The 13,447-nt window shown below is 35.8% G+C and overlaps 2 protein-coding genes across 5 annotated transcripts; one reads left to right on the top strand and one right to left on the bottom strand.

Annotated features, from left to right (window-relative positions):
* Nucleotides 1-1,023: 1,023 nt before the first annotated feature.
* On the bottom strand, nt 1,024-2,367 carry LOC122593392 (spermidine hydroxycinnamoyl transferase-like). Its single transcript, XM_043765791.1, has one exon. It carries the CDS (start codon nt 2,365-2,367, stop codon nt 1,024-1,026), a length of 1,344 nt encoding a protein of 447 aa, XP_043621726.1.
* A 3,277-nt stretch (nt 2,368-5,644) lies between these two features.
* Nucleotides 5,645-11,934, top strand: LOC122593393 (pentatricopeptide repeat-containing protein At3g42630). Of its 4 annotated transcripts, none has more exons than XM_043765794.1 (4): nt 5,645-5,688; nt 5,885-5,988; nt 6,326-7,641; nt 11,654-11,934. In XM_043765794.1, exons 2-3 carry the CDS (start codon nt 5,887-5,889, stop codon nt 7,481-7,483), a joined length of 1,260 nt encoding a protein of 419 aa, XP_043621729.1. In that variant the 5' UTR covers nt 5,645-5,688; nt 5,885-5,886; the 3' UTR covers nt 7,484-7,641; nt 11,654-11,934. The 4 variants fall into 4 exon arrangements, with proteins under 4 accessions (XP_043621729.1, XP_043621728.1, XP_043621730.1 ...); XM_043765793.1 differs by lacking the exon at nt 5,645-5,688 and adding an exon at nt 5,695-5,781; XM_043765795.1 differs by lacking the exon at nt 5,645-5,688 and adding an exon at nt 5,723-5,791.
* Nucleotides 11,935-13,447: the final 1,513 nt, after the last annotated feature.

The raw sequence follows: 13,447 nt of genomic DNA, 5'->3' as shown, positions 1-13,447 counted from the left end.
AAACACAGAAAACTAAAATCTCATACTAGTATTACCTATTTTCATGTTTTACTAAATCAGTTTTACACAAAAAGTTATAGCTCATCTATAGCTGCCACTGCCAAAAGCCAATTTTGGCTGCTGGACCCTCAGCAAATAGCTCCAGGGGCTGTTTTACGACCCATAACTGAACCGCTTAAGCACATCCATTTTTGAAAAATTTTATATCTTTTGAAAGACCTTCCACCCTACTTTCATTAATTCTTTTCAGTTTCTACGAAAAAATATATACTTAAAAAGTTATAGCCCTTTAAAAACTGCTCCAAGGCCATATTCTGCAATTTACCCAGGTTGTCAGGCGACCCGTTTATTCAGCTTTTGAAACTCTACACATTTTCGTAAGCTGATATCCCTTTAAAGACACCAAAATATGTAGAGTTTTCCAAATTACATTTTGAACACTTCCAAATTAACCATTTCCAATTTTGCGTGGAAAAGGGCAAAACGGGCCAAATTAACCCAAAATAAATTACCAAAACGTTTCCTACTCATATAACCAGCAAACAGCTGCACTTTTTAACAAAACTTTCAGACTCACATTACTTGATATGAAAAGCATTCCACTGTCCATTATTATACAAAAAAGGGCTATTTTTTTATGTATAGCATACGATATCAGAAATACACGAGACGGGCGTTTTGGTTATTTACCACGCATGTTGTCACAGTTCGGTTTTATAGTCGGTCCTACAACGAACCAGGTTGGTTGTTGGAGCTTCGAATATGACGCTTATATAGTTTTAAGTATCTGTAACTTTTATTCATAGATGTAATTTGATATTTCCATATACTTTTTTTTAATAAAACTTACTACGAATAGAAATATAGATATAAACAAGGATCAACCTGACCTATATATATGCATAATATGACCTGATCCAAGTAGCTAACTAATACTTAGTTAACAATCTAATCATTGTGTAGGATCTTCAGTTCTTTCTTTTTTATATTGTTATTTGCATGTTTTTTTGACTCATCAACATTCTATAAATCAATATCTTGGTAGAACACCTTCTTGAAATCCTCCATATGCCTCACTTGCAAACATATTGGAACAATTAGAGATCCATCTCCATCTTGCCCATTAAGAATCAAAGAAGCACCATCAGATTCATGTGTTCCTGGACCCATATGAATCTCCTTCCCCCATCCAAAATCAGTTCCATATATGGGTAATGTTAACCAACTTATTACACCAAGATTTGGATTGCCATAATAAGGTCCTTCATCATTACTTGTCGATAATTCTCCAAAACGCGACAAGTCTTCTTGACGTTTCAAAGAGTCTATCACCGAGTTCACATACTCGTCGTCCACTTTTTTGATTACATCTCTAATTTTATTTGAAACATATCCTAAAGAGTTTGAAACTATCTCACCTGAGAATCCGGTGGCAATCACATCTACAATAGCATTTCCAAAGTACTTTTGAGGCAATGGTGGCCTCATTTTGTTGCGAATATCAACGCTAATGTTCAATGCTGTTGGTTGTTCGGGTTTGTGATTACGTGCTTTGCATGAAGTTTGCCATATGTGTGCAGTTATAGCCTCATACCGTGTAAAGCCATGGCTCATTTCACTCTTTTGACTTCTATCAGCCATTTCTCTAAGTTTCTCCACCTGGGTTGCAATTAGTCTCAACATTGCGACCGTTGTTTCTTGTTCTCGTTCACTTTTACTAGATTGATCTATTAGAACTGGTGGAAGACCAAATTGTTCATGTTCAATAGTTGAGCATGATCTTGGAGGCTCCCCAGCTCGTAAAAAACTTCGATCAAGGTAAGGTACAGACTCTATTAACTCACCCCTACAAATCCTAGCCCATTCGGACACAAAGTGAAGAGCACTTTGCCCATCCGCAACAACGTGTGATATGTTCAAACCAAGACTAAAACCACCACAAGAAAACCTTGTGACTTGCAAAACTACCAATGGAACTTCTTCAAGGGGTGCATTTTGATAGTCTATTGAAGGAATAAGTTGGTGGTATATTGGGGATGGTAAAAAAGTATCTAAATCCATAAGCATCTTATCGGCATAAGCTTCCATGAATTGCACTCCGGCGGCATTACAATTGATCTCTAGGCGACCTCTAGAAGCAAAAGATAGACGACCGGCAAGAGGGTAGAAGTGAACTAGGGTACAACTAAGTGAACTTTTTAAGGTTTGTAAAACAGTGATCCAATCATCAGGGGAGTGTTTGTAAAAGTATATGGTTGGAACATGATTGGTGACACCAACTTGGTCTAGTTCCGATAAGGCTAGCTTACCGGACCATGTTCGGGTAAGAGGTTGAACCATGCTAGAAATCTTGTTGAATACCCTCATGTTGATGTGCTAGATAGAAAAATGATTGTTCACAAGTATTACTAATTAATTAGGGGGTATTTATGGCCAAATGAAGCCATTGTAAAGGTGTGACCCTAAACTTGTGCCAATAAAACATAGAAATAGAGATGATGTGTAGTGCATGATCCTAGGAAGTTAACTACGTATGCTTCTTGTTTAGCCGAAACAAGATGTTAAGTTAGTCGAAAATCAACGTGCAGATACCAATATTGAGTTGTGAGGTACTTAAATGTTTTAAACTCTTTTTTGTATATTATTATTGTTTCTTATTGTTAATGACTATTAATTTGCATATATTGTTGACGTATAAAAGTTGGAAGAAAATAAAGTGATTTAAGATTACTCGATCAAATGAATCGTTTAGTTGTGTCAAATCCATCCATGTAAACATTGGACGGTTAGGCAGCACTTTCCTTCGATATGGATGGATTACTAATATTAAAACTTTGGAGAATCAAGAAGCAGAGAATAACAGAGTTCAACTTTTAATATTAGTAAACTAAGTTTTTTTTTTAACAGCCAAAAATTACATTTATGCAATCACACCAATTCCATTGTACTCTTAAATTATCTCAAATATTCTTATGTTAAGGCTTAATTGAACTCTGATTTGGAGATTGAGACTGGGAATGATGTAATACTTTACAAAGATTAAGATCCTCACAAGTTGAAATAATTTAAGCATAAAATAAAATAGTGAAGATCTTAATCTTTGAATTAAGATCAAAAAATTAAGATTAAAATGATAATTAAACTTTAACTATTGATTTTAATAAAAGAATGTCCTCAATCTTACCTTTCAAGTTAGTATAACTAATCCCGTTAAATATAATGCAAAATAAAATGGGAAAAAGTTAAAGGTTTCATACTTTCATCATTTCATGAATCACGAGTCATTCACTCTTCTGGGCCTTGTATATTAAATCAACACTATTGGGCTATAAAGTTAAAATCCAACAATTTTAGCAACCCAACATCAACCAATTAAATTATGTTTATATATTTTTTATTTTAATGTTTTTTTTTAAAATTAATTGGACCACCTTATATACCACACATATTTCATAATATTTAAAGTAGATGGATACCTGCGTTATGCAGCGGCGGTATACTGCGGCGGTGGGCGGAAGTGACAGCGGTTGATGGTAGTAATTTTCAGATCAGCGTTAACAAAATTGCGGGTTACAAAAGAGGAACAGTGGTTAGAGCGTGCCTGATTTTAGGGTGAAGAGGGTATTATGGGAATAAAAAATGTCCAAAGGCAAATTAAGTATTTTAAAGACAGAAATAAGTAATAGATGGGGGGAGTATTTGCTTTATTAAGTAGTATAAATACCTAATACGTATTAAAGATTACGTTTGTGAAAGACCGAGGTCTTTACAATTTACGTATACAACACTATGTATAAACGTTATGATATATTTAAGATAGATAGATATTCAAGGTAATTTACGGTAATGGTGTTTATTATTTTTAAACACTCCTTTAGTTCTTTTATTCTTTCTCAAAAACATCTTTTTAAATTTTAATGCCAAACAGAATGGGCCATTTGGTTGAAGTTCATCAATGTTATTTTCATTGTCGATTTGTTTTACCTTTTCATTAGTCCAAATAGAGCACCAACAGACTCTAGCCCAGTGAAGTGGACCAAGTCGCATAACCACCTAACCGGCATACCATAAAATCATATGAATTTGAGTTAATCATCTAAATTATCGGCTTGCGGATACGTGAGTTAGAGTGTTAGATCATCTAATCAACTTTTAACTGTAAACATTAATTTCATTTGTATTACATCATAAAATAAAACACACTCCCTATTGAAATGTTATATGATTTGAATGAGAGATTTATCTAAACTATCCCTCCACAATGCATCACTTAAGTACCAATTATACTCTTTCAACAAATTGAGACCTCATTACGTCGTTCTTCACCACACACACTAAACCACTATCACTAACTCATTTTATAAATCACTATCGTTGCAATAGGAAATGTACATACCGCTAAATTCAACGGCCGCTTTATAACAATCCCGTCGCAACACGCGCGATGTAGACTAGTTTCTTTTTACCCAAACAACCCCACCCAAATCAACCTTTAACAATTATTAAAAAGAAAATGATTTTTATTCGAAGTCTTTTGATTCATAAACGGAAGTTTTGTACAAAGGGACAATAATACGCTTAGATTGAGTCAATGATTGTTTACGTTTTTTTCTCAAAGCCTACTTGTCAGTTAGATATGTGTTGATGAATGATAAATAGTTTTTTTTATCTAATTTTTTCTTCATATTTTTTTGATGATAAATAAAATAATACTTGATAAAAAAGTTTTTACTTTAAAATTTTCATTTTAAATAAAAGAAATGTTAATTATAAGATATATGTATTATGTATTAGAAAATAATTAGTTGGGTTGTTAATGGGAAATAAAAATTAGTTTTTGGGTAAATATAAATTAATCTTCTAATAAATAGTGTTTGAGTTATTATGAATGAAGATATTTTAATAAAAAAAAAAATAGTAAATACAGATTGTATAATTAACTCTAAAATTTTTTATTCATTTATTTATTTTGATAAAGTTTATTTCCAAACTTAATTTATTATAGAAAATTATATTTATCAATTATTACTTTATTGTTAGTGTGATAATTCAAGAATGAAAGATATAATTTATTTTTTAATAAATTAAGGCATTTTTAGACAATGAAATTTTGATCAACTGATTGGAATCAATTTCGGTTTTACATGAGGTTAAAATTTTCACTCTACAAAGTGGTTTAAGAGTTTTTATTTCTATATTAATTGTAAAAGTAAAACGAAATGCCTACTATGGTCTTTTATGAGTTTTAGGCTCGGAGACTTTAGTTCTATCAAGATAAAAAAGTTTTTTTCAGATTCCACCTAAATAATAAAAAAAAATCTCGGACTTATGTATTGAATGGGGATAGATCCTCAAAAGGCCAATCTATTTACCACTAATCTACTGATGTCTAGAATTATTAAAAAAAAATAAAAATAAAATCTAGTTTTCGACTATCAGGATAAATAAATGAGAAATGATTAATCCTTATAATTAAATACCCTAATCATCCTCCTAACTATGAGATTAGAAAAGAGAGTATAGTAAATACCACATGTCACTTAGTTTGTTAATATATTAGGGAGATCGACAATTTATCATTTTACTAAATAAATAGTAAAAAACAAATTATTCTTAGACTTATTTTTTACAGTTGATTGTACCACTTACGCTGTGTTTGCCACGACCTGTGTGGCCATTTCATCAAGCGTATGTCTTATCCCCATTGGCTTTCAACCTTTCTTTTCTTGCTTTTTCTTTAAATCTATGATATGAAACCCTAACTCATCCCACACATCATATGTATTGTATTGTATTCTTTTCACTCTGTTAATGTTCATTTTTCAGCTGTTTATTTGTTCATTTTCAACTTACACCAATTTCATAAAACTTAATACTAATGCAGATATGGAAGCAGCAGCCAGTTCGGTTCTCTCCGTAAACGAGTTCGTTCGTTTCAATATGTTATGCAGCCGTGGTGACAACTCGAAAAGAGGTTTAACTCGAAAGGTAACCCCATTATCTCTGTTTGTTTTTTCTTGTCATATCCATTGTCTGCAGTTAATGGTTTATTACATTTATTATAATTAGTGTGTTGTGAATGAGTGAATCGAATGAACGATAGGATAAACGATTAGCTTAGGTGGCATTTTGGACTTAAAAGTGCTTATCTTTTAAACTTGTGCTTACTCCTTAGAAAATTAAGCAGATAAAGCAGGTTTCTTGAGAATGTTTGTTGTTGCTTATCTGCTGTAGTTAACCAAGAAGCAGTTGAGATAAGAAATCTGAAATACCCGCGTTTCCTACAGGACTAATGGTGACATGGTTATTGTTTCTTGGTGAACAGATACTTAAGGACTATAAACGTCATGGAAGTTTTATGAAGGTCGGTAGTCCTCAAGATTCTGCTTTTGTCATTCATAGTTCACCCAGAAAGGGATTTCCTCGTACTGGTAAAGAGCTTGTTCTTGGTTTAGAAATGGAAGGTCTTATGCTTGATGATCCTACCTTGACAGCTTTGATGTTGTATTATGCCAATAATAGATTTTTCACCCAAGCAGATGCGTTATGGCATGAAATATTGAACAGTTGTTTTGATCTTGATATTCGTGTAGTTTCAAACCTGATTGATGCTTATATCGATGGAGGGCTTTATAATGAAGTAACTAGAATTGTACATGACATTTGTCTTAGGCATCCCGAATTACAATATGAAGTGTATTTGCACACTATATCTTGTTTTGGGAAGATAGGAGAGCTTGAGCGAATGGATAATACTATAAAAGATATGGTCTCAAAGGGATTTCCTATTGGTTCTGCTATAGGTAATGCTTATATTGTGTATTATAGTCGGTTTGGTTCAATAACCATGATGGAAAATGCTTACAAGCGTTTAAAAGGGTCAAGATTTCTGATCGAAAAAGACGGGATTATGGCGGTTTCTGATGCTTATATACGAGATAAAAAGTTCCATAGTTTGGGTAACTTCTTAAGGGACGTGGGTGTTGGTAGGAGAAACGTTGGAAATCTTCTTTGGAATTTGTTATTGCTATCATATGCAGCCAATTTTAAAATGAAGAGTTTACAAAGGGAGTTTTTGAATATGTTAGATGCTGGATTCTATCCGGATCTCACTACTTTTAATATCCGGGCTGTGGCTTTCTCAAAGATGTCTTTATTCTGGGATCTCCATTTAAGCCTTGAGCATATGAACCATAATGGAGTTTTGCCGGATCTTGTCACATATGGTTGTGTCGTTGATGCATATTTTGACAGGAGATTAGGGAGGAATTTGGATTTTGCTATGAGGAAAATGAATGTGAAAGATTCTGCTCTTGTATTAACAGACCCCATTGTGTTTGAGGTTATGGGGAAAGGGGATTTTCACTCTAGCTCAGAGATACTAATGGAATTTAGAACACAGAAGACTTGGAGTTATAAGAAATTGATCACAGTATATCTCAAAAAAATGTATCGTAGTAATCAAGTTTTTTGGAACTACTGATGTATTATGGGAGACAAGAAATGTGCTTTTAGTTGAGCCTTGAATAACCCCAAAGACCCCGCCGGAGGTAGATAACCTCAATAGCCTCTGTAATGATATGCATTGATATATGATTGGTTTCTGGTCTATATCCCCTTGTGACAGATGCCACACATCAGGTCAGTCTACACTCATCTTTACTGCTAATGTACATTTTTTTACCTGGTCATCTTGGCAGGCATACCTGAAATTAATAGTATAACATTTTATGTCTCATTTGGAATGTGTTCCCAATCTTTATAAGCACAGGAGTGTTGTTGTCAACAATGATGACACCTTATGATTTCGCGAACTTTACTTATGACTTCTGGTAATGCTTAGATATAACGCGTGGGTTGTAACATGTCAAAACGGGTAAAAGTCCTAGACAAATTTAAATGGGTTGGTTCAAATCAAACATTTCTTTACCTTTCTTTATCGAATTTTTAATTAATAACTAATATATTGTCAGGTTTTGTGAAGGCCTTGGGCTTTTTAGCTTAGGGCCTGTTTTAGTTGGCTGTTTAGGAAGCCCATTGGGTTTCCTTGTTCACCAAGCAAGAAACCCTAGACTGTTCTCTATATATATCCTAGCCTATGCATTGTAATTTTTTGTACTGAGCTTAATAAAAACCCTAGTTGCAGACTTGCAGCCGTGGATTAGTTCACACACATTGTGTGAGATACCACGTTAATTCTCGTGTTCTTTATTTAGTTTTATGTTTTGCTTCCGCTGTGCAACCGGTTCTTAACAAGTGGTATCAGAGCTTAGGCTGCTGAATTCGCGATTAAGAGGCTGTTTACTGCTTTTTTGTTCCCTGATCTTGTTCTGCTGCTGTTCGGATCTGATTAGCTGCTGTTTGTGGCTGTAATCTGCTTTTTTGCTGTTGATTGCTTCTGTTCACTGCTGTTTTGCTGTTGATTGCTGCTGTTCACTGTTGTTTATCGTTTACTGCCACTGTTTGCTCTGCTGGAACGGTTTTTCCTTCTTCCTGTTCAATCATTCCTTGCGACAGCCACCAGCTGCCGCTGTTTCATCACCACCAGCCACCTGCTGTCGCTGCAGTCTGCCAACTCAGTGCTGAAATCTTCTGTTCGCATTAGATCTGGTAAATCTGTTCAAATAATCCGATTGAGGTATTCTGTTCGGGTGAATTTGATTGATTTTTTTTGGTCAGTGATTGCGATTAGGGTTTCTGAATTTTGGGGGTTTTGGTGTTGATTGATTGATTGGAAGATATAAGGTTGCTATTTGATTGGTTTTTTTTGTTTGATTTTTGTTAACGGGTGTTAATCAACTAAGTTGAAGCCAGGTAACTTTGGTTATTTATTTTTCGTTTGTCATTATGGCTGAAGACGGGAAATTTGTAATTGAAAAGTTTGATAGTTCGGATTATAGTTGGTGGAAGATGCAGATTGAAGCATTACTTGGTCAAAAGGATCTGGACATGGTTCTTGGTAAAAAACCGAAGAAGATGAATGCAGAACAAATAGCTTTTTGGGATACGAAGGATAAGAAAGCCAGAGGGGTTATTACACTGAGTTTGACGAGAAACGTGGCTTACAACATCATGTCTGAAACCACTACTAGTGGTATGATGTCGGCGTTGTCAAATATGTATGAGAAATTGTCTCCTCCTAATAAGGTATTCCTGATGAGAGAGTTGTTTAATATGAGAATGAAGGAGGGGAGCTCAGTTACCGTGCACATTAACAATCTAAATTCTATTCTATCCAGATTGTCATCTGTGGGAACGAATTTCGATGAAGAGACCAAGGTTGTACTATTGCTATCTTTACTCCCTGCTAGTTGGTCCGGGACTGTAACCGCTGTTACAAGCTCAGTGGGAACTGACGGGATGACTTTTGAAAAGATTCGCGACTTGGTACTGGGTGAAAACGTTCGCCGAAGAAGTGCAAAGGGTGGGTCTTTTTCTGATTTGTTACATGTTGGCAGGGGAAGAAATAATAGCAGAGATAGTGGGAGCAGCAAAGGTCAGGGCAGGAGCTCGTCTAGGGCTCGTCCGAGTGTGCGCTGTTGGGACTGCAACGAGTCTAGGGCTCGTCCGAGTGTGCGCTGTTGGGACTGCAACGAGTCTGGACATTACAGGAGTCAAAAAGAATTCTGATGGATTGAACACTGCTACAGCAAGCGACTCCGAAGACGATGTATTGATGATGTGTGTTGAAAGCAACGTGGATTCATGGGTCATGCATTCCGGTGCATCATTCCATGCTACCCATAGCAATGATTGCATGCGGAATGTTAAAAAGGGCGATTTTGGCAAGGTTAGGCTGGGAAACGGTGAAATTCTTGATGTGACTGGCATGGGGGATTTGGATCTTGTTACTACTTTGGCACTACTTAGACTTTGTGTAATGTTAGGGTTATTCTGAGGCTTGAAACAAAGTTGATCTCCGTTGGGCAATTGGATGAACAAGGTTTATATTTAAGTTTGGTGGTGGAAAGTGGAAGGTTGTTAAGGGAAATCTTGTGGTTGCTAGGGGTTTCAAGAAAAGGTCGTTGTATTTGGTGCCTGTTCCGTCTGGGGAAGTGACCACCCCTGTTAAGACGAACACCAAAGTCGGGCTCGGCGATTCGGTAGTTAAACGAGTTTAGTTGACGGTAAAGAACTCTGGGACTCCAGGTAATCCGCTTGAGCGTATTCGGAAGTCTGAACGTGTACGGGAGTTTCGTGATAGTGGGAGTAGCTCGACACAGTCTAGAAATCTACGTTCGGTTCGAAAGACTAGGGATCCGAATGAAATCTCTGCTGAGAAGTTACCGTTAGTGGAGAGTGTTCCTCTGAGAGTCCCTGTATATGATGGTTTGAGTCTATGGGAATCAGTTGGGATTGAGGATGAAAAGTCGGGGTCTCTTCCGACCGTGTTGGGCTCATCTGAGGCTCCAACGGGGCCCTTTATTTGCTAACGAGTGGGGGTCCGCTGCAACTAGGTGTGTTATGGTTTGAAGTTTGGTTTGTTTGTTGAGCTAAACCTGTACTTCTGTTCCGTGTGTTTTGGAATTACTGATTGCTGAAGACTTAGATTGTTGTGTATTTGTGTGACTTGTTTTCTGCAAGGCCTTCAAGTGTGAGATCGTCAGGTTTTGTGAAGGCCTTGGGCTTTTTAGCTTAGGGCCCGTTTTAGTTGGCTGTTTAGGAAGCCCATTGGGTTTCCTTGTTCACCAAGCAAGAAACCCTAGACTGTTCTCTATATATATCCTAGCATATGCATTGTAATTTTTTGTACTGAGCTTAATAAAAACCCTAGTTGCAGCTGTGGATTAGTTCACACACATTGTGTGAGATGCCACATTAATTCTCGTGTTCTTTGTTTAGTTTTCTGTTTTGCTTCCGCTGTGCAACCGGTTCTTAACATATATTACATGTGATCAGACTGTTACGACAATGTTATCCCATTTATTTTTTACTTTAATTTTCGTGAAATATTTAGGAGGTTATGTGCAATTCAATTTTTAGCTGGTTACTACCGCTTCAACATGTTGACCTGTTTCCATTTTGGGTTCTCTTCTTATGAGATAGCTTAGTAAGTAGCATGTCCAACCAGATTCACAACTAAGTTCGGCGGTTCCGCCATTCCTCAAACGTCAATACCACTGTTGTAAATTTCGCCTGGCTTATCCAGATTTGACTTGTGACTTGGTGGTAAATCGGGATGTGTCAGGTCGACCCGGACTAAACATCAGTCAACGAGATCAGACCATGGTTAACACAGGACAAAATCGGCCGACTCGTGCAAGATTTTCTATTTTCTAAAATAAACTTTTAATAAATCTCTAAATTGGTTTAAGTTTATGTTTGTTAAATTTGAACTTTAATGTTTCTAAACTTTTATGTTAAGTTTGGAATTTTTAGTCTATATCCTATTTTCTGTTAGCTATAATTTGAAAAGTTACTATTTTTATATATAAAATTCCAATCTGGGTCCCCGGTTGATTCCAAGTTTCCAAAAACTCATGACTTCCCTCCCGCAGTCCCGCCATGTAGGTCTGAGTCACAGTTTCCCAACCTTGGTCAATAATTGGCTGCTATCATAAGCTATGAAAGTAGAACAATACTAGCATAAATTCAGCTGCTCCATTTTATTTAATCTTCAACTCAATACTTAAATTGTAAAGAATGGATGCAGGTGGCATGGAGGCAACTTTCCTTTTCAAGACGATATTTATATACCAGAATTGTGGTATGTATCTCAGCTCTACTATAGGCAATAAAGTGACTGAAAGCCACAAGTTGGCAAAACGTTGTAGCCGATTGCAAGAGTGCTTAGCTAGTTAGTTATGTAGTGTAAATTGGATAGCTAGGTAGTATAACTAAGTGGTGTGGTCTCATATGTGCATATGAAATACTGTATATAATAACACAGATATAGGATCCATATTGCAGCAATCTACAACATTTTTTGATGTATATACGTTTTGTTCCATATACTACAACTAGAAGCTGTTGATGGATATTGAAACCTTCGACAGAAAAAAATAATCTCTCAAAGCCTACTAAACGCTCAATGACATTCACGTATGTTGACCAAATTGTTTAAAATCTTGGCACAAGAGATATGATTAAGACATCTATCCTTTTAGATTCTCAAACCTATCTAAAATGAACTTTTGATTGCAAACGACAATCAGAAAATAGACTGATAAACTCAACATCCACATGGACACACGAAAAGAGAAAAATAAATCACTTTCCATGTAACTGACTGTGAGGCAGGAGTTCCTTATAATACCCCGCATTATATGGCTAGAACTATTTGATTACCGGGAAAGATGATTATTGCAGAGCTACTAGGAATTTCCTGAAGTTAGCAAAGAGTCATATTTATAAATCACTGACAAGTTGAAAAAAATTTGGATTTTGCCTTCGGCATTAAAAACTTATTGTTCAAGTAAGATATTGGCCAGGCCGTAAAATATTTCAACACACAAGTATGCTAGGGACCTTCAAGTTGATACTAATGGCTAACTCTATGATACTGCCCACTGATATTGACATATTGTAAGCTGTTCACTTATCTTCAGTTTTATAGAATAATTGGAAATTTATCATATTGCCCCATTACATGTCATTATATTTCGTTTATGGCTCAAATGCTCAATCAGTTCCACAAAAAATCTACGTTCCTGATTTTGCAATGCATTGGTTAGAGTTACAGTACATCAAAGCTACTCATAGCTATAATATTTTTTTCATTGAGAATGATTGGGGTATTTATTTCTTTAAACTGTATCCTTCTATTTATTGGCAGTTAAAAAAGCAAGCCATTGTCTCATGCTCATTTGTAGAATGGCTGTATTGTTGTGAATTGATCTAGATATGTTGTCTACCTTGTGATCTCTTGATTAAGGTACCACTTACACTCGTTCTTCATACTTCAATCTGAGTTTTTTGCAATACCTATTTCTACCAATCCTGTGTTACTAACGCGGACCAAAATTTAGAGGTTGACATGTATGTTATTTGACATCAAGTTATACACGGACAACTTAAGCTCTCTTTATTTTAAGTACTGAACAGTTAGCGGATCTCGCCCAAGAAAGTTGGAAAGAAACCACATGATCGAAGCCTATTTATTATGAATCTTTGTATCATAATATTTGGCATGAAGGTTCATTATATTTTTTTTGAAAACGTTAAAGTATTTTGGATACATTTACCTTGGTCAGTAAGGTTCATGAACCTTCGTTATATATTGAGACTATTCCTACAACAACAATACCCAATCCTATGCTAGGCAAGATACGGGAAGACGGGATGTAAATATTCCCCCCCCCCCCCCCCCCCCCCTACCAAACGGTAAAGTGTTCCAGTATTGTATAAAAGAAGGGACACGAGGGAATAACAATCTACCTTGGATGTGATGGTTCCCATAGCCATTAGGAGTTATACCCAACAAAGTTCATTCCATCTTAGTTATTGA

Source organism: Erigeron canadensis, chromosome 3 (genome assembly GCF_010389155.1).
Source record: "Erigeron canadensis isolate Cc75 chromosome 3, C_canadensis_v1, whole genome shotgun sequence".
NCBI lineage: Eukaryota > Viridiplantae > Streptophyta > Magnoliopsida > Asterales > Asteraceae > Erigeron > Erigeron canadensis.
Note: the sequence above shows the minus strand (reverse complement) of the source record. Positions and strands in the feature narration are given on the sequence as shown.

Bases quoted from the DNA above. Each gene is read 5' to 3' on its own strand.
- LOC122593392 (XM_043765791.1), bottom strand. From the start codon at position 2,367: ATGAGGGTATTCAACAAGATTTCTAGCATGGTTCAACCTCTTACCCGA.
- LOC122593393 (XM_043765792.1), top strand. The intron at 5,989-6,325 runs GTAACCCCATTA...CTTGGTGAACAG, and splicing joins AAAGAGGTTTAACTCGAAAG to ATACTTAAGGACTATAAACG.